This window comes from Echinops telfairi, unplaced genomic scaffold (assembly GCF_000313985.2).
Source record: "Echinops telfairi isolate 266 unplaced genomic scaffold, ASM31398v2 ScPeMD7_3533;HRSCAF=4204_0, whole genome shotgun sequence".
Lineage (NCBI taxonomy): Eukaryota > Metazoa > Chordata > Mammalia > Afrosoricida > Tenrecidae > Echinops > Echinops telfairi.
The window spans coordinates 101,196,025-101,217,401 of record NW_022107431.1 but is presented as its reverse complement, the minus strand read 5'-3'; the positions used below and the strand labels follow the sequence as shown (position 1 = coordinate 101,217,401).

At 43.0% G+C, this 21,377-nt stretch overlaps 1 protein-coding gene and 1 pseudogene across 1 annotated transcript in view; both read left to right on the top strand.

The window, feature by feature from the left end:
• The window catches only part of CD109 (CD109 molecule), a 135,208-nt gene that overhangs the window by 40,919 nt on the left and 72,912 nt on the right, over positions 1–21,377 (top strand). The window contains exon 5 of the mRNA XM_004696541.2: positions 4,733–4,858. Within this exon, the coding sequence (XP_004696598.1) occupies positions 4,733–4,858 (126 nt within the window). The remainder of the gene's footprint in view (positions 1–4,732; positions 4,859–21,377) is intronic.
• On the top strand, positions 6,381–14,375 carry LOC115871013 (annotated as a pseudogene).

Below are 21,377 nucleotides of genomic sequence, written 5' to 3'. Positions count from 1 at the left end.
CCGTTTGACTCCTCTGGCTTTAAAGTGGAAAGTTTGTGTTCTGGTAAACCCTTTAGTCCCAAGAGTCACTCTAAATCCGGTGGGGAACGCGCAGCCCTTGGCTGTGTAAGGCCCGAGAAATCGTCGTTACCAGCTCACATCGCCTGCCTCACCAAAGAGAAGCAGTTCCAGCCATCACTTTAGGGGTGCCTTGATGAAATGTTGGACTAGCATCTCCCGTGAATGATGTTAGAAATAGCTAAATGGGCTTTGGCCACAATAAATTCCCTACCCTTGCAGTCAGTGTTCCTGTCATGTGGACCTTAAGTCAGGCGTTTCTCTTCAGCATTTCCCTCTGGTTTTTAGGTTCTTTATTGTGCTACTTTAACCAGAGAGCCAAGCAAGCAAACATGTAGCTTGTCTTGCATCGTGCGCAGTGAATAACACTTGAACTAGCATTTTTTTCAGTTTCAGCTCTGCGATTGTCTGCTTTTGTTAGGTGTTGAAATGTTTATAAAGTGGTTGACATAGTGCATAAAATTTCTAAATTCATATTCTCTGAGCACATGTTTTACCCACATATACTGACCACTTTATGCCGGAAACTGCGCAGGAAACAGGATTTCGCAGTGAGCATCTGGCCTTTGACATTCAACCTGCCCCTTTCTACCTCATGCACTAATATGCGAGTCCTCAGTGGATAAATTGCTGGCTCCAGGCATTAACTCATAACCCACCCTGCGGATACTGGCGCGCAGGCTTGTTCGTTCTTTACTTTTGTTTCTCATTCTGCTATAGTTCACTTGAAACTTTGATTTATAGATTCATTGGCCCTTCGCTCCAACTTTGGACGTAGTTTGCCCCAACCAGAGACTCAGGTTCCCTGAGAAGCTCAGAGAGACCCCGGGCCCGGGGTGGGGAATTTAGACTTTCCATCAGGAACCCAATGAATTTGGGAACAGTGCAGACTGGGCGGCATTATTCCACTCTCCGCACCTAGGCCCTGAGGCTCCGAAAAGACCCAGGTGATCTGCAGCTGGCTTCTGCAGCGCTGACGCGCCTTCATGTGAAAGGGTTCACTAGGCTTCGATATTTTCTGCATCTTGCAGCGCGGAATAATTTCTTGCAATTATTCTTCCCAGAAAAAAAGTGAGGCGTGGTTTAACAAGTGTCCCAGGCTGGGATTGAGTGGAACGCCAGGGTGTGGTGTAGCACCACCTGCAGGCGAATATGAGGTAGTACGCATGAGCGCTCCAAAGCTCACTTTTGGGGACCATCCAGCTAAGGGTAGCTAAGATACTGACCATTGTATTCAGGGATGTTCTTTGCTTATTGAGGGTATCATTGGGTATTATGCATTTTGCATGCCCCATTAACTGACCTTTTTAGGAAGGAATGGGGTTTCAGAGGCCTCCCAGCAGGGCCTGTCTTTGTTAGCCTTATTCTGGTCTTGCCCAGCCAGTGGGATGGACGCTCTGGAAAGAAGCACCTCTGACGTCATGATGGCAGCTAGCGTGGCTGGCTTCTTTAGGAAATATTTCCTGGTAGAGAAGACCAACCTTGTATGGGAACAGGGTGTACCTGGCCCAGCGTGTCCCGTGTTTGTGTCCTAATCGTTCTGATGGGAGCAGTTAGGGGAAACCCAGACAGACCCTCACTTTGCTTAGGTGATTGGACTTCTCTGAATCTACTTGCTGAACAGACACTTTGCACAAACTCCAGGCCTCTGGAGTGTTCCAGAAGTACTCCTTGCAGACAAGTTTTCAAGCCTTTTACACTGTGTGCTGTGTGGAGACACTGGATAGAGACTCAGAGCCACCCTGAGGTGACCCAGAGGGCAGCAGGGGCCACTATCCCAGTGTCTTGTGCTTGTACATCTGTAACATTTTACCCGGTTGTACCCTGTGCATCCCAGCAAGAGGTGACCACACGACTTTGCCGGACTCTGCGGTGATGCTCTGTGTCCCTTCCAACCCCGTGTGTGTGTCTCTGTCAAGACTCCTGGTGTTTCTGCTTGCTCTATGTCCTCGCACTGGTGGTGCTCGGGCTTGGGGTCAAGACAGGTTTGGGATAACAGAGGACTACTTCAATGCCCCAGGCCCTCCAAGGGCAAAGTCGTTGAAGGCTTCTTGGAGGCTTCTGGTGTTCTTCGTGTGCAGACACCATCTTGACAAAGGCATCCCAAAACAGTGTAGCAACAGAACATTGCTTCCCTTACACTTTAGGTAATACTGAGAGTTATTGCTGTTGTCTTAAGAACTGTCATTCTGCAATGTCAGTGAGGGGGAGTGCGGAGTGGAGACCCAAAGCCCATCTGTAGACAGTTGGACATCCCCTTACAGAAGGGTCACAAGGGAAGAGACGAGCCAGTCAGAGTGTAATGTATCACCAATGAAACATACAACTTTCCTCTAGTTCTTGAATGCTGCCTCCTCCTCCCCACTATCATGACCCCTGTTCTACCTTACAAATCCAGCTAGACTGGAGCATGTACACTGGTACAGATAAGAGCTGGAAACACAGGGAATCCAGGACAGATAAACCCCTCAGGACCAATAATGAGAGTAGTGTTACCAAGAGGGTAAGGGAGAACTGATCACAATGATCTACATATAACTCCTTCCCACGGGGAAGGACAACAGAAAAGTGGATGAAGGGAGACATCGGTCAGTGTAATACACGACAAAATAATAATAATTTATAAATTATCAAGGGTTCATGAGGGAGGGAGGGGGAAATGAGCTGATACCAACGACTCAAATAGAAAGAAAATGTTTTGAGAATGATGAGGGCAGCAAATGTACAAATGTGCTTGACACAATGGATGCATGTATGGATTGTGATAAGAGCTGTAAAATGATTAAACTCCCCCTGTCATTTTGAGAGAAGAAAAATGGAATTTCATTGTTTTAATTTGTACTTTGTGAATTATTACATAGGCTAAACATTTTATAAACTTCTTAGCTATTTGTATAGCTTCCTCTGCTCTCATCTCTCAACTCCACATCCTCCTATGCATTCTGCGGTGGCAGGTGCTCCAGAGCCCACGCCAAGGTTCCAGTGGTCACCGTGGGAGTTTGCTAGTAGGAACCCGCTCATTCTTGAATTGGTGATGGCCTTTGCTTTTAACGATTAGTTTCTGGCTTACTGGACTACTCCTGTCTTGTGCTCTCTCAGCCCTCACTTTCACGCTCTTGCCTACTCTGGGAGAGTTTTCTCCTGCCTTCTAAGAACTGGGACAACTCACTGCCTCTGCCTAACATACGCAAAATAAGAGCGAGAGAACGCATCTGCTCTCTGCTCTCAGGAGTCCACATTCTACTGGGAACAAAACCCACATAGCCAGGGAGTGTTCCCATGCTTCTTTGATGGGTACTCACGGGAGCCTCGCTCCAGCGATGCCAGAGATTCCCCAGATTAGTCAACTCTGCCTGTGTATACAAGACATGTGCAGAAGGCAAGGAGTTGGAACTTAGTTCACTGGTTGGATAAGGAAGGAGGACATTTCATGCAGCCATTGCAGAAACCCATGTACTTGGGCTTTACAGGTGGGAACTGCAGAAAAGTGTGTGTGCATGGAGGAAAGTGCACTTAGAAATGTAAATGGAGCTAGAATAGTAAGGACCGAGTAAACCCTGCAAAGGAGGGTAGACTGTTCTATAAGCAAACCAAACCCAACAATATTTACTGGTCTTGTATAACGATCATAACCAGTGTTTATTTGCTCTCATTCATAACAGGCCTGTGCCAAATATTTCAACTGCTTTAGTTCACACTCAGACCCGTGTGCTGGCTGGATAACACTGCTGGCAGCAGGGAAGGGGCTCTCGAGGGCAGGAGGCTGGAGGAGGGGAATTAGTAACAATAGGTCCAAAAGAGGAGAGGGTGGTGGTGAGGATGGAAGTTTAGGAGGCAAATTAGGGAGCTGTTGGAGAGAGTTGACAGAGCTGGATTGTGAGAGGGATGTGGGGCACTATAGGGAAACTGAAATGTGTTTCTTGTGATGGTTAAACATCTCTCCCATCCACCTTTGCGCCGTGTCCTGCATGGGTTTGCATTCTGAGTTCTATCATGCCATCACGTTGTAATATTGGGCGATGTCCAGCACGTCACTGAGTGCTTACCTAGCTTCCCCAGGCCTCAGTTTTCTCAACTACACAAATTTCTCACTGCCATGGAGTCGTTGCTGACTCACAGCAACCCTGTAGGACAGGGTAGCACTGCCCCTGTGAGTTTCTGAGACGGTAACTCTTTACGAGAGTAGGAAGTCTTGCCTTTCTATCAAGGAGTAGCTGGTGGTTTTGAACATCCGACCTTGCAGTTAGCAGCCCAATGGGTGACTACACCACCAGGGTTCCTCTTTCTTAACTCTATAAGGAGGGGATATCTTACTCTGCAGGGGAAGTGCAAGGATTAGAGGTAAATGAGAGTGCTGGACACATAGTGAGGCCTTTCATAGGTGAGGCGCAGTCTCATGACAGTGGACATTTCTTCTCGGATAATAACAGCAACACAGATGTTTCGCGTAATAGAAAATACGGCTCCAGAAAGTATAAGTGGAGCAGAACCAAATATTGCTAAGAAGAAGACGAGAACATAAATCTTGAGAGCCAACATTTTCTAACACTGTGTCATATTTTCGGGAAAGTTCTAGATGTGCCTGGGAGTGGGACCAGGCATCAGTTTTCACTAGATAGTTATACATGTACTTGGGCAGCCTTTGCATAATCGACGTGTCTGGTTTTCATTTCAGGACCCCAGGTCAAATTTGATCCAACAGTGGCTGTCAGAAGAGAATAATCTTGGCGTTGTTTCCAAAACTTTTCAATTGTCTTCCCACCCAATATTTGGTGACTGGTCCATTCAAGTTCAAGTGAATGTGAGTATCAGTATATTTTTGAAGGGATAATTTTAAAATGACTTCAGTAATTCAAGTGGGGACATATCTACAAAGTCATCTATTTAATGAATAGGAAAAATTAAAATGAACATCTAGATAATTTAAGTGCTTTATTTTCAATTTACTATAGGGTTAACTTTCATTATGATATATTAGTTTTAATTATTATCCTTTGATAACATAATGCTTGAAAGTTTATCCATTTTGTCATTAATTATTTTTTAAAGAAACAGAAACATTGCACATTTTGAGTATTTAAAAACTAAGTCATGAATATATAATGATTATATGGTTTCTCAGGATAGTGATTCTTTTTAAAATAAGTTTTATTAGAATATCATTCACATATCATACAATCTAATATTTCAATCATCTTAAGAAGAGTTGTGCAATTATCATCACCATCACTTTCAGAACCTTGTCTTGGTTCTTGTACTGGTTATTGCCAGCTACACATTTCCCCCTGACTTCTCCTGTCAGGCCTAGGTAATTATTAATCCAGTTACACTCTCTGTAGCTTTGTCCTCGATTCCATAAACAAGAAACAACTGCAACAATGTCACAACAAAGCAGGGAAAAAGCCCTCAATTGAAAAGAAAGCAGAAAATATTAAAAAACTGAGACAACTTTAAAATGGGTCAAAAGGGAGATCAAATGATAAGATGTTATATTTTGCCCTAACTGTTTCTGTCATAATTGACTTTACAATGCCCTCTGCCTGGGGAGCAAAGCTATGCACATCCCTCCAATCTGGCCAGAGGGCATTCACCAGAGAGACCCTGGAAATGGACTTGGCTTCCACTGCTGTCCAGAGCTCTCTAAGTCCACGTACCGTTCCTCCTTCAGCTCTGGGTTTTGTTATTTACAGTCCGTGGGCCACACAGGCCGGTGTGCTTCGTCCATGTGGACTTAGTTGAAGGATAATGACTCTTGATGAGAAATAGGACTAACATGATTTATTTATTGAAGATGAAGTTTTTCATTGTGAATCAGGTAGGGGATTCATTTTTCAGATAATAAACACTGGATTCGCTGGTTCATACCACTTATCCTGCTCCTTGAGACTAACATATTTTAATTTGTTGGTTTAATAAACAGTGACTTTAAGAGTCACATGGTCTTTTAATTTCCAATCTTTCCCCCCCAACTCCTCCACCTCCTCCCTTTATTTGCTGCCAGTGCAGGTAACTCTGAAGGCGAATAAAGGAGAATGTAAATGCCACATTTTCCTTTGAGCCCCAAGTTTTCTCCTGTGTACCTCATTTTCTTTGGAACTTATTAAGATTCATATAATTCACAAATAAGAACTTTAAAGTGGAGTTCTATTATAACAAGGCTTCTCTGACTGTTAACTATTTTGAGCTGAATAATTCTTTGTCATGGGTCTGTGCTGTGCAGTGTAGCATGTTTAGTAACATCCTACACTTTGGACTCTATCCATTGATGTGGGTAGTATCCATTACCTCCACCCTAACTGTAGCAACCTGAAATGTCCCTAGACATGGCCAAATATCCCTTGGGGGAAAATAGCGTTGACTCTTTGGTTGAAAACCAAGTATTAGAAGTATTAGTATTAGAAGGACTAACTTGTGAGCTTAAGTCCCTGGGAAGGTAAACGCGAGTCATATTTGTGAGCCTTGCATTTTTCCCTTGGGTAATCACAGCAGTCCTGAAAAATAGGTTTATTACCATCAATTCCTGGATGAGGGCCGTGAGAGCAGTTTCCATTGGGTTGCAGACTCTGAGAGAGAGAGAGAGAGAGAGAGAGAGAGAGAGTCCAGAACCAGCACCAGAGGCAGAAGGTGATAGAACAGTTGAGATTCACAGAAGATGGAACATTGAATTGGAAAGATTCATGGCATCTCTCATGTAGGGATTTGTGCACACGTCTCATATTACTGTAGTAAGGAGGAAAAATAAGATTGCAGTCAGGAAAAAAGTAGGATTGCTTTTAAGAGACTATCGGTGCTTAAATGCCATGTCCAGTGCTACCCTTACCCTTGAACTTCATGCTCTAGACATATTAGATAGTCTCACAATTTCTCACGCTCACCACTCTTATTCCAGAGCCTTCTCCCTGCTGTCTCCTCTGCCGGGAATGTTGCTCTGCCTACTCCAGCTAATTGTCTTTTCCCTCTTCCCAAATGTCCCCACGGCACTCCGTCCTTCCACTTGAGGTGCTCCTGGTGGTCCTTCACAGGCTGTAGTGTTTATCATGGAGACGGTGTGTGTGTGTGTGTGTGTGTGTGTGTGTCTGTGTGACCGTTTCGCATTGTTCATCCCTGGATCCCCAGGGCATATCATGGTGCTTTGCAGATTGGCATTAGTCCGCATTTATTAAATGAATGTGTGAAAGATGCACAACTCTCATGTGTCTTTAACTCAATATACTTTTACCCCTTGCCACATTCTGTAACGTATCTTTATCTTTTAGGGAAAAAAAAAGGAGTATCCTGACGAGTTTAGGTATTCTTGGGGAGATAAAGGGCCTTGGTGGTGCTGTGGGTTAAGTGCCAGGCTGTGAACTGCAACACGAGGCTGTCATTTCTCATAAGGAATTACTTTCACAGAAATCTTAAGGTTCAGTTCTGTTCTGCCCAAGGTCGTGTTGAGTAGGAATTGGCTTGATGACAGCAGGTTTCATTTGAAATGGGTAGCTGGGAAAGCCATTTTACATTAAGAAAACATGGATCCTTCAAGGTCCACCAGGGGTCAGTATAATCAAAGAAATGCTCTAAGGGACAACCCCGGACCAGACTCTTGTCTCTGGGTTTTGTCTTTCCTTGCCTCCTGTAAAGTATTAACAGGCCAATGATTGTTTATTATTAAACTGCTGCTCTTGCTGCGGGGAAACAGGACAGGGAGGGAAAGATGTTTATTCTTTAAACAGTCTGCCACTGCACACTGTCTTTTTATTTTCCTAAGTTAGTGACCATTCTTAGTGTAAACCTCTACTTTTAGAAGTCTGTTCTGAAATGCCATGTTTCTCTCTAGAAAGAATATAAAACCAATCTTGGTATCTGTGAAAGGCAGTTAAAATGCAACGCCTATCAGTGCTTTGAGTGGCAGTCCCCTGCAGTGGCATTTGTCAGTGACCTCCCTGCCAGGTCAGGGAGAACCATTCAGCTCCGTCATACTGGCCGGCCTCCAGGCCAGTTCAGCACCTGTAATGTGTTTGTGTGTAAAATAAGAAATCAATGAGCCATTTGTTATCCTTTCCGGATCACTTGCATTGCTTCTGGGCTTCATGCCTTACTTTTCACCATCAGAATTTTAAAAATGATTCTTTGTGAGCAACTAACTCGATCTAGTGAAATGTCTCTGTTTTTCTTAGTTCTCTCTCTTTCATTGTGCAGGACAGAGTGAGGGGCCAGAGGCGGTCGGTTTCCCCTATATTCAGACAACACGAATGTATTTTTTACCATGATAGTTTAATTTGATCGCAGGACAGCTCTGTATGATGACAATTTTACAGGACCTGTTAAAATTAGCAAACTTTAATAAGAACACTGACTTAAATTTTTTTTTTTTTTGTCACTATGTCTATATCCAGTCATGTGCATCAAAGGTGAATAACATTTGCTGCTTTGAGGCTTGCTTGCACTTCCTCTCTTGAGGAGCAGCACCAGGGAGTGCTCTCTCCCACACTTGGCCCACTTTTTGTCCACTGGTCTTTCTCAGCTTGCTGGAGCACCAGCCCTCTCACCACAGAGTACAGGTTCCTTTCTCAGTGTAATGGCTCTCCACCACATCTTTATGTTTCCCAGCCGTCATGGGCCAAGCGGAGAAACCCCCCTTCTACTGCTAATCAACTTACAAACAAACCCAGAGGAGAGAGCTTGTTTTGCAACGAAACATTCCTTGGGTTTTCAGTTTGGGGCAGTCTTTCTCTAGGTACCTTAGGTATTGATTTCTTGACTGATATTAATGATCATTCCCCAATGCTTGCAAGTGCTTTTTGCACCTGTGATTTTAAATTTGTCATCCAGGCTATGGGAAGGCAATTTTAGAGGTTCTTCTAAAGAAAGCTAATGTTGGCTTCTGAGAAGTGGGCTGCTGCCAACCAGGAGGCATCTGGCTCCACGGGCCCCTACCCTGCCCTTCTCAGTGTGGGCAGCCCGTGTCCCAGAGGCTCAGGCCATGGGGTGACCCAAGCATTAGGGTTCAGTTCTCTCTCAGAGCCCACGAGGATTCTGATTCCTGAGAGAGAGGCTCCTGTTCACTCCACAATCGCAGCCCTGTGTCCTCTTCCCCGTCAGGTGGAAGCCGCTCATGGCAGCTCGGTTTCCCACAAGAAAGTCCCTGCAGGTTCCCGTGTGGGCTGCACTCCGGCAGCTCCCCAACACTGGTGGTCAAAGAGCTTTTGGTAGTCCAACCCCCACCGCCACCCCCCGGAGAAACTCAGTCATTCTGACAGGGGGCCCAGGGATTGGCATTGTACATGAACACTGTGGAACTTGTGTTTGTTCTTGTGGATGGTATTTTGAGTTGCACTGGTAGACGCCCGCAGTCAGGCGTCGTGAACTGTTTTGTTCTATGGAGATGCAGTGTTGGCCTGTGAAGGAGCCACCTGATTTATTTTCTGAACTCTGCAGCAGGGCCTTTGAACTCCCCGGGCTATTGACTTCATCTCTCTAGGTGACTAGCTTGTTGGAACTTTTTGGATCTGTCTTGGACTTACTAAATAAATGGACTGACTTGCTAGAATTTGGAGGACAGTCTGTATTTTTGCAGCCGATTCTCTGGTGATTCAGATGTACAGCCAGACTGGGAGCCACTGACCTGGATCATGTTCGTCGTCTGTTCTCGCTTGAACAGACCGCAGTTTCTCTGCCCTGCTCTCAGTCTTCAGCCAAGGGGACAAGAAACCGAATGTAGAAAATCCCACATGCTTAAAGCTTGAAATCACTTTTTTTTGGAGCCCTGTACCATATAGGGTGGGTGTCAAATTACTATGTAATTCAGCCACCATCTGTGGTCCATTGGTTTGTGTGAGTTACTTCTACTTTCTCTTGAGTTCGTTATTCTAGAAAGGTTAGGGAAGGGTGGTCGGGACCTCCCTGCTTTTTACAGTCTTGCGGAATCATCTTTATCTGTTTTTGTCTTGCTGCCCAGCCGACTCCTGGGTCAGTTTCCTTCCACCGTCAGGTTTGTCTGGAGTCGTTTGTGCTTTGCGAGAGAGCACAGCTTTGTTTGGACAGCTCTTGTCCCTGAAGTGCTTTACAAGTAGCATCTGGGCGGCACTCCGCCTGGCTTGTGATGACAGCTGCAGGGAAAGCATGGAGCAAGTTGTGACAGGTCACAAAACAGTGGCATCCTCTCTGGAATGTGCACGTGGCCCCCAGAGCCCTTGTGTTAGCCTCTGCTTCAAAGGAGATTGCTTTTTTTGGCGAAAGACCCCAGGTTCTCAACTCCATGGTCAGGAGGAGAGGAAGGAGGGATAGTGTTTGGAAGTTTGAGTCTTCAGAGGGCCAACTGACAGATTTCAGCACTTTGTTCTCCGTTCTTCCATGAGACCTTATACATACCTCTACCACAGCACTTACTATAGATCAGTGTAGTATTTAAAAATATTTTTAATACGAAAATATTTTAATATAATTACCTCAATTATTAGATGAACTCCTTGAAGACAGGGACTATCTCTTATTAATTTTTGTATTTTTTGATGTCTAATCTGCTTTTCATATCGAACCTGTTATAAGAACTTATTCATGGTTGTGGGACGAAAAGAAAGAGTGAGTGAAAGGAGTGAGTGAACATTTTCCCCTGGGCTGTTCCTATTGGTTATTACCCGATTCTTCTGATGTCTTTTCCTTTGGAGTCAAGTTCTTCTATGTGATACGCTGTAAGAATAAGCTTATAAAGCAACATAAGCTTATAAAGGAAGAAGCACACCAGCCTGTGTGATCACGAGGTGTCGATGGGATCAGGTATCAGGCATCAAAGAACAAAAAAATCATATCATTGTGAATGAGAGGGAGCGCGGAGTGGGGACCAAAGCCCATCTGTAGGCAACCAGACATCCCCTTATAGAAGGGTCGCAGGAGGAGATGAGCCAGTCAGAGTGCAGGGTGGCACCGATGAAACATACAACTTTCCTCTAGTTCTATAATGCTTCCTTCCCCCAAATATCACGATCCCAGTTCTACCGTACAAATCTGGCTAGACCAGAGAATGTACACTGGTGCAGATAAGAGCTGGAAACACAGGGCATCCAGGACAGATAAACCCCTCAGGACCAATAATGAGAGTGGTGATACCAGGAGAGGAAGGGGAAGGTGGAGTAGAAGGGGGGAACCGGTCACAGGGATCTATATATAACCCCCTTCCTGGGGGATGGGCAACAGAAAAGTGGGTAAAGGCAGACGTCAGATAGTGTAAGACATGACATAATAATAATTTGTGAATTATCAAGGGTTCATGAGGGAGAGTGGAGGAGGGAGGGGACAAAATGAGGAGCTGATACCAAGGACTCAAGTAGAAAGCAGGTGTTTTGAGAATGATGGTGGCAACATATGTACGAATGTCCTGGACACAATGGATATATGTATGAATTGTGATAATAGTTGTATGAATTCCCAATAAAATGATTTTAAAACGAAGAAAAAAGAATAGGCTTATATATTTTAATTTTGGGACTATATGTAGTTATTGTAAATAATGAACCACCCCCCTACTTTAATCAACATATAATTCCTGAAATTCAAGGGTTAAAACACATTAGAAAGATCGTCACCACAATCCATTTTAGAATCTTTTCTTCATTCTTGGAGTTTTACTTACATCTTTCCAGTGTTGCTGTCGTTGGGCCCATTGAGGCAGCCATGCTGTCCGTCCGGCTCATTGAGGGCCTTCCTCCTCCTTGCCGAGGCCCCCTCTCCCAAGCACGATGGCCTTCTCCAGGGACTGGTCCCCCGTGTCCAAAGTGTGGGAGACGAAGTCTCACCATCCTTGCTTCTCTGGAGCCTTCTGACGGTACTTCTTCCAAGGAAGTTCATGCATATTCAATATTCTTTGCCGACACCGTGCTGCTTTGCGTGGCCCTCAGGATACGATCCGGTTGTTTTACCGTGGCCCACATAAGACCTTACCTGAGTTGACTGCTTTGTCAGCCTCATCTCCAGATTTTCACAATCCCCGGTAAATTTAATCTCTAGCTTTTATCATCGTTTACAATGATATGTTTTGTTGTGCGATGGATTTTATAAGTATTTATCTTCACAAGAGTCAAAGGTAAAGCTCCTTGCAGGTAACATACCCCCCCCACCCCCCCATCATCTATCTAGCACAATGCCTGCTACTCAGGCACAACAAATCTCTGTTGAAGGGAAGAGGAAGGCATGGATTCATTACATTGGGGTCATAGCCCTAGTCATTCTGTTCAAGTACCTCTGAAGTGGAAACTAGTCTTCTTTATTTTTCAAACCCACCACAGATAATCCTTATGTGTAGTCTTCGTTGAAAACACTGTTCTAGAGAAATATATTGCAACTATAGTTGATATAATAGATGTCTAAACAGGAAAAGTTTGAAGTGAGGGGCAGCTAATTCCCACTTGCCGAGAGTGTGTAGGATTTGAAGCACATCAACATTTACTCTTAAAATTCTCTTCTAGTCTTTTTATATCTTGACTCTTCCACGCTCTCCACATAGGTGCGGTGTTTTGGGGAACCTCCTTTGCAAGTCCTATGGTAGTCTTGCCTTTTGCTTTGGAATATGGGTGTCGTTGCTGTCTTGGAACCTGAGCCCCAAAGGAGTTTGAAACAGTTTCATTTTAACATGTCCTACAGGGGCCACAGGACCCCTGGTGGCTTACTGGGTCCTGGCTGGGCTGCGATCTGCATGGGCGGCAGTTCGAATGCACTAGCAGCTCTGCGGGAGAAAGATTGGGCTTTCTATGCCATAGTTACAGTCTCAGAAGTCCACAGGGGTTTGCTTTGAGTAAGCACTGACTTAATGGCAGTGACTTTGGTTTTTGTAGGAGCTTTGGGGGCATACTGGATTACACTTTGGGCTGCTAACCACAAGGGCTGCAGTTTGAAACCATTAGTTGCTCCAAGGGAGAAGGACGAAGTTTGCTACACCCATAAAAATCCACGGTCTCAGAAACCCAGAAAGGTACTTCTGCTCGGTCCCATAGGGGCACATCGACTCGATGGCAGTGAGTTCTTTGAGTATAGGAACTCTGGAGGCATAATGGCTTACATATTGGCTGCTAACCACAAGGTCAATATTTCGAACCCACTAGCTGCTCCGTGGGGGACAAATGAGGCTGTCTGCTTCCATAAAGATGGACAGCCTGGGAAGCCAGCACGGCAACACTACAGACTTGCTATGAGTTGGAGTTGACTGGATGCTGACGAGTTTGGTATTGGAGTACAGGATCTTTAAGAAAGATGAAGCTCCTGTAAAGATTCACAGGTTCAAAACCCCCAGAAGGACTGTTTTTCTCTCCCTGCAAGGTCACTGTGGGGCAGGATAGACTCGATGGCGTGGGATGCTTCCGTGCAGGGTCTGTGTGCTGGGCGTGTGCTGCCGGTGAAGGTTTGACCGAGAACCACAAGGTGGCTGTTTGAAATCAACAGCTTCCCTGGGAGAGAGATGAACCTGTCTGCTTTCAGATTTAGTCTTTTCTTCTTCTAGCAGTTTCATTGGCGTATAATTCACCCACCTCACAATTCTAACGTTTAAATACATGAAAGAGTGTGGGTAACCATCACTACAATCAATTTTAGAACAGCCTCATTCTTGTACCCGTGACTATCAGCCCCTCAGTACCCCTGAGCTTCCCCTAAGGAGCCATCAATCTAGTTACTGCCTCCTAGATTCATCCTGGATTTCATATAAAGGAAATCAAACATAAGGGAAGCTTCGACAGAGCGCTGTGTGCCCCAGCTTCCTCCAGAGTCTGAGCTGGAGTGCTGAGCCATGAGGGCTCTCCCACCTGTTTTTTTTTGGGCCGCCACCCCGAAGCGTGCGGTGTGCTGTCTGAAGGTAAGAACAAGTCCTGGTCTCTCAGTGCCCACAACCAAGGTTGCTTCGATGAATGTGATGGCCCCTCACTGAACACCACTACCGCCCCAGAAACATGTGAAAGCCAGCACCACCGTGCATCCTGCTTCAGTGCTAGCCGTGCTAACACAGTCTGCTTCTGGGTGGAAGACAGAGACACTGAGCGCCACTGTTCACATAATTCAACAGTTAGTTGGTGCCATGTGGTGAGCAGGCTTTTCTCTTCAGTGCCCACTGTGACTCCATTGCCAACAAACTACAGCTGCCCCCACAACTCTACCTTCCCCTAGTACAACTCCACTGAAGTTCCCACACGTATGGCTGATCCGCTGTGACATGGACCTCACAACCTGAGCAGAAGTCCATCATGGACGCAGCCCGTTTCATTGGGGGAATTGTCCTCGCCTGGGGTGGGCAGCCTGTACATTTCTTCCCCTGTGAATTCATTAAATCTAAAGAAAGAAGCTACCACACTCTCTAAAATGTATCAAGTTACACATTGGGCCTGATCTGGTTTTCAACATTTTCTCTCTCTCTCTCTGTGTTATATTGGGGTTTTCCTCTGATGTATTTGTCATTGGGGTTACTCCTCTTAAAGGTCTGTTACATGTTTTTTGGTACATGAAACCCAGGATTGATGAACCTATAGAGATAGCAAGTGCAATAAGGGGTTACTCCTCTTAAATGTCTGTTATATGTTTTTTGGTACATGAAACCCAGGATTGATGAACCTATAGAGATAGCAAGTGCGGGGGTTGGGGAGGCTACCGTGGGGAAGGCGGGTAAAGGGGATCTGACAGCAAGGAATCAAGCAAGGAGGGAGAGAATGATTCAAAACTGATTGTGGTAGCAATTGCTCAATACTGCTTGATGTGATTGAACTATGGAATGATATTTCTGAATTAGCTCCCAATAAAATGGTTTTAAAAAATAAATTACAAAATGTAAAATAAAATAAAATAAACCACATCCAGTTAACACAGACCACCGATTCACTAGTGTATCTCACTGAGAGCGAAGTCATATTTTTCAAGATGTCCCACGTGGAAGACGCTGTTACAGGACCTTTAAATCCCACAGGCTGATATATGGATCCTTGAAGAAAAGTCAGGTGTCATTTGGTTCAGCAGGAATATTTAAATACTCTGCATGAACCTTTGTGGTAGTCTTACTTAAATGGCTGTGCCTGTGGGATTGTGTTCTCTTTTCTCGACATGCCAAATGAAACTCTTTGTAAGTGATGGAAAACAGTGTCCTGCACAGACAACCTCCTGGCTCATTTGGCAGTTTAAATATAGTCATTTTGAAGCTGAAAGTGGTGGTACTTTCATCTTTACTCAAGATGTGGCTCAGGGACCAGAATGGAGAAGAATGTGCCAAATGAATGTCAATCAGGTGGAGTTTTGGCTGTCACTTCAAAGTGGAATTGAATTTATAAATTTAGTAAGCACTACACTGTATCCTCAGAGTAACATTTTGTGCTTGATAAGCTATTTTTCCAGAGCCAGGAGGGGGGAGGCTCTCGAAAACTCACTGCCATCGAGTCAATGCCGACTCGTGGGAGCCCTGTAGCACAAGGAAGAACTCTTGTGTGTTTCCAGGATGGTAACTTTGCGCGGAGTAGAAAGCCCCATCTTTCTCCTCTGGAGCAGCTGGTGGTATCGAACTGAGGACTTTGCAAATCATAGCCACTATGCCGCCATGGCTCCTTGAATGGAAAAGATGGAGACCATTAATGTATAGCAAGTTATTGCTCACATTTGTAAAGCACATTATATTATTGTGAAAATGAAGAACCATGCCTTAATAGACAGACTGAGAGGTGTTTAAGATTTGTTCTTTCACATTGGGGAAAGTGAAGGCCACGATGCAGAGGTAGCTGTTGCTGTAAGTGGTGGGAACATGCTTGCAGCTGCCACACTGTTACTGTTTAACGCACAGCCTGCCTACTTCGCTTCAGCGTGGAGTGACTTATGCTAAAGGACGACATGCACAGTTGAAAGCATTCACATACGACATTTCCCAACTTCATGTTTCTTACTGGCTGTGCAAAATTAGTGAAAAAATTGTTTTAATTGTATTTTCCTTAGCACTTTAAAAATGCATCCCAATACTGTTGTATCTTGAAAGAATTTCCACCAAGCTGACTTGAAAAGTATCTTCCTTCTTAATTGAAGAAGGCTTAAAACCCTTCACTGACTTTAAAGTAGACGCGCATCTCATCTTTTCAGATCGCAGATGTGACCGATGGAATTCCAGAAAACCGAAGGACTTTTGGTTGACCCGTTTCTTTTTCTTTTCTGCTTTCCATTTTTTCTTTTAATTTTAATTCTGTTTTATTTCTTGAAATATTACTATTTCAACATGTGATTGATATTACATTTTGTTAGTGATGTTTTAAAAAAAAATTTTATCGGGAGCTCTTACAGATATCACAATATTCCGTAGTTCAGTCACATCAAGCAGTATTGTACAATTGCTACTGCAATCAGTTTAAAGACATTTTCTTTCTTCTTGAACTCCTTGATATCAGCTCCCTTTATCCCCTCCCTCCCCCACCCTACCCCCCAGGAACCCTTATTTATTTATTTATTTATTTATTGCCGCATCATACACCATCCAATATATCCATTTGCATATGATTCTGTTGCTTGCCCCCCTCTCGTGGGGTTATACCGTCATCAATGCTGTCAACCCTCACCCCCCAACTCCCTACCACTTCCCATCCCTCAGGGAACATTACTCCTGTTACTGTTTCTGAAGGGTTATCTATCTTGGCTTTCATGTGTCAAACAATCTTAATTATAGAAATGAACATATGCAAATCTAACATGACTAATGACATAAAACAAATAATAGCCGTAATAGTAAGGGGAGGAAATATTAAAGAACTAGAGGATAGTTATGTATTTCATCAATACTATTCTGCACCCTGGATTTATCATCCCTTCTGTGCGGCCCTTCAGAGAGGGGCTGTTCAATTATCTTGCAGGTGGGTTTTGGGTCTCCACTATATCCCCACCCCTTCACATCAAATTTGGTTGATTGTTTTTGAACTTCTGATGCCTTTTCCTGTTGACACCTCATGATCACACAGGCTGGAGTGCTTCTTCCATGTGGGCTTTGTTGCTTCCCTGCTAGATGCTCTCAATTCTTGTTGGTTTAAATTCCTGTAGTATAATGTACCGATTTCTATAGTTTTCTTGTGAAACTCTAGCTTTGTGGGTTTTTTGCTTTGCTTTTCTCTATTTTAGAATAAATTCAAGAGCTACTCCCTGTGTTTTACACATTGTACTACCACAGAGGCTTAAGTTAGCTTAACTTAGAATTTTGTTTCTTGTAGCCTGTAGTGGCTGAATTTAGCACTTGATTTTCAATATTTTATGCTTGGAAATGGTAAATCACTTTGGTCCATCTAAAGAACCCAAACCCATTGCATGTAGATAGTTATAATAAAAGTTATTAAAATGAAGATTTGATGTTCCTTTCTTATTTACTGGTAGAACTAAAGTTTGTTTTAGTTGCACATTTGTACACAAATCCAATGTTTTCAAGTGCTTTGGTTGTTTCAAATCTCTGACTTGGAATATTTTCAGGTGAAGTAGTTTATCTTACATTTTTGTGTTTCCATTAGTAGTAATATCCTAGGAGGCTCTTCTTCTTCTTCTTTTTAATGGTGTCAGGGCTGTTACTTACTACTGAGTGATATAAGATTTATTTGAAAATATATGGAATTTCTAGTCTCTATGGTTAAAAAAATAGCCCCAATGGTATAATTGTCATTGACCTGGATAGGAATATTTTGCCTTTGCATTCATGTTAGCACAGAGCAAATTTCATGATGCCATAGCTTTAGATTAGCTTTTCCAGATCTAATGAACACCTCTTACATAAGAACTCAAAGCCTTTTCAAATTATTTCACTCTTTATAAATTCAATAATACTTTGAGCCATTAAATATTTTTGTTTTTATTTTTATCTCAGAAGGTACATAGAAACCTTTTGAAATTTTTCAGCTGACTTGTTCACATAGGTATAGTTTTTCTTTATGGATGTTTGTTACATCAAAGGCAGACACTGCTGTATTTAGAAATTTCTACTTTAATTCATTCAGAACTGTAAAACCAATGCGTATCATGATTTAAAATAAATCTACATATTTATTGATAAAAAAGAAAACTATTCAAAAAAAATCCCAACAATGGCAACAAAATAAAACACAGGAGAAACCTCAATCCAAGAGGAAGTAGAAGACGTTAGACATGAGAACAAATTAAAAATGGGTCAAAAGGGAAAACATGATAATGTGGTAAATTTTAACCTAAATATATGTACAGCAATCTACTTTTCAATGCAACTCTATCTGAGGACAAGACTATTCACATCCCTAGGCAATTTTCTGAGGAAGTTCAATGCGTTCTTAATTAGGGCGGGGACTCTGAAAATGGGTTGGGCTTTCACTGTCATCCTTAGCCTTCTGCAAACTGTGTGCTCAGAATGTACGCTCTACTTCAATTTCCTCCTTTCATCTTGGATTTTATTATTTACAATCATTGGATCACACACGCAGCTCAGCTCCTTCCATGTGGACTTCATGGACCACCTCACCTAAATGGCTGCTTGTTTTAAGACAAGCCTAATTTCAGATCTCAGACACTATTCTTTCTGATAGCTAGAGATCATCTGATTTCTTTATCACACTTTGATATAGTACCCATATTGTCAGTGGTTGCTTCGCAAGGGCAAATATTGAGTAGGACTACATTTTAAGAAGGAATTGTCCTTAGATTAGGGCTTATAATTAAGTGTGAGCTCAAAATCCATTCGTGTGCACATAGATTTAGTCCTGGAAATTCTGTATAGGGTCACTATGTGTCAGAATTGACTCTACAGCAGTGGGTTTGGTTTGGCTTTGGTTTGGTTTGTGTTTTAAGTATTTTTAAGGGCTTTTTGGCCTTTTTAAGGGTAGTGGGCAAGTCAGAAAAAAAAAACCAGATTAAAAAAACACAGTGCTGTTAGTAAATCTTTAAATAGAAATTAAGCCCAGACACTGAGGTCAGTGGTGAGGCAAACTTTGAAATGATCATAAATGAACAAACACAATTATCCATCCAAATTCTTACTTTTGTGTCTGGAACCTCTTTTTATTCCAGGAGCAAGAGTGGAAAGAAATGGACCTGAATTTTAAAAAAGAACTTATTTTTTTTTAAGTGACCATGTAATGTGCCATATTCCTTCCAGTTTGTTAAAAATAGAATCCCTCTCAAGAGTTGGATCGCCTTATGGTTAAACGGGGGCAAATTCTGCCACTGGAATAGATGGTCTTAGTAACTCACATGTCTTCAATTTGTACTCTAGTCACAGCATATTCTTTAAACATGTAGTAAAAGTACCACATTTTCCTCTTTTCTTTGGCTGATTTCTATAGCATACACACTCACATTGAGCTGCTAATGGAGGGAAAGGTTGATGAAGTACGGAGAAGGCTCAGAATATCTTCTTTATAATTTCTGCCATCGAGGTGGTCCAGAAAATCTTATTGAGGGAGGCTTACATCTGATACAAGTAGAGATTGCATACAGGTGCTTCAGAGCAAAATTTCTAAGGGATGGCTTTCCCCATAGAATGATGCCCATACTGGGGAAAGGAGAGCTGGGTGAATGTACTTGTATTACCTTTACTGAAAAGATGTTTGCTTAGAAAATATGCTGCCCAAATATTTGAGACTTCAGGTCACCTTTCTTTCCAACTGTTGACAACTGTTGTGTTAAATGAACACAAATAATTTTTGATGTACTAGAAGGAAGAGAAAGCCCTCATTTTGAAGAAGCTTAAGTTTCTTTGGAATGAAAGTAAAATTGCTTAGTAAATGGAACTTGTACTTTCTACAAAGGCCTTATAGCAAAAAATGGATCCTCCCCATCCCCTTATGTTCCAGTTATGTGTATTTTAGCTTAGTTCAAATAGAAGGGTCAGCAAGCTCTGACCTAAAGGATAACTCTGGCCTGACATCTGTTTCTGTAAATAAACTTTTATTGGAACACAGCAATGTTGACTTGTTTACATATTATCTACAGCTGCTTTTGCTCTGCAGTGGCAATTGAATAGTGGTGACAGAGACCATCTGAACCTTAAAGGCTAAAATATTTGTTATCTGACCCTACAGAAGAATTTTGTGGACAAGGGCACCCCGATAGTGCAGTGGGCAGCTAGCTGGGCTGCTGATGACAAGGTCAGCATTTCCAAATCCACTAGTTGTTCTGAGGGAGGAAGACTTAGAGCTTTGGGAACCCGAAGGGACATTTCTACTCGGCCCTATAGAGCCACTACGAGTAAGAATGGACTCGGTTGTAGTGGATTTTTATATTTACAAATGGAAGTTCTTCATATCAGTGTTTTTGTACTCATGTGGCATTAAGTAGGACCAGTTCTCTGAATTATTATGGAATTGAGATATCTTCTCTTATTCTTGATTACACATTTTATGAAATGTTTCACAAATACAGCTAAACTCTGTAAAGATGGTTATGGGCAGATTGCTTAATGGGTAATATGTTGAAATTGCAGCAGTCATTTCTACTTTTCAAAGTCCTGGGACAGTAAAATAATTTATTTCTCAATTTGCATCTCACTACTTATAAACACCCTGGGAAGACATTGTGTAGTACAAAACACATTGTCATCATTCAGTTACAAAAGGCTTTCTTGGAGCAACTTAAAATGACAGTGAAAGGAAGCACTTTTGTTCCTTATTTTCTCTAGTTTCCTGTGCTGGCTGCCTTCTCCCATTCCTTGGCATTCACATGCCCTCCAAATAAAGGGCAGAGAGTTCAGGTTACTCTGTGGGTCAATTGACAGATGGCTGTGCCTCTTCAGGTTGTAGGAGCCTCTGGAGGAGAAGATTAATGTCAGCACGAGATCACTGAGGCTAATCTGACTGGCACTATAACAGCCAGCCTGGAGACACGCACCCATTCATTCATTTATACATACATTCATTCAAGGAACATTGGGGGCCCGGAGAACCAGCCTTGTGACACCAAGGATTTCGTAGTCTCTTACAGGAGATTAGACACAAAGCAGAGAATTATATATGTTAAGGTGAAGGATTGAGTTATATACAGGGTATCACGGGTGAGGGGAGCATCCCAACTTGGGGACAGGTACTTGGAGGGGTTAAGGCCCCCAGGATGTAGCTGGGAGGGGAAGGATACCGTGTGTAAGAGATGATACTGGTTTGAACAGAGGCAGAGAGGTGAGCAATTGCATCATGTAATAGGTAACTATAATGAATTCAATGTTGTTGGAACATTAAGTCCAAGTGTGAAACCAAGCAGGAGCCCAGTGTGCGGCACCTTGAGTGTCACTTTTCAGAAATTCAGATTTTTATCCTCGATATAAGGGCTTTATAGGTAAAGTTTCTTGTAGACAACATATAGTTGGGCCTTGGTTTTTTATCCAATCTGACAGTAATTTTTTTTTT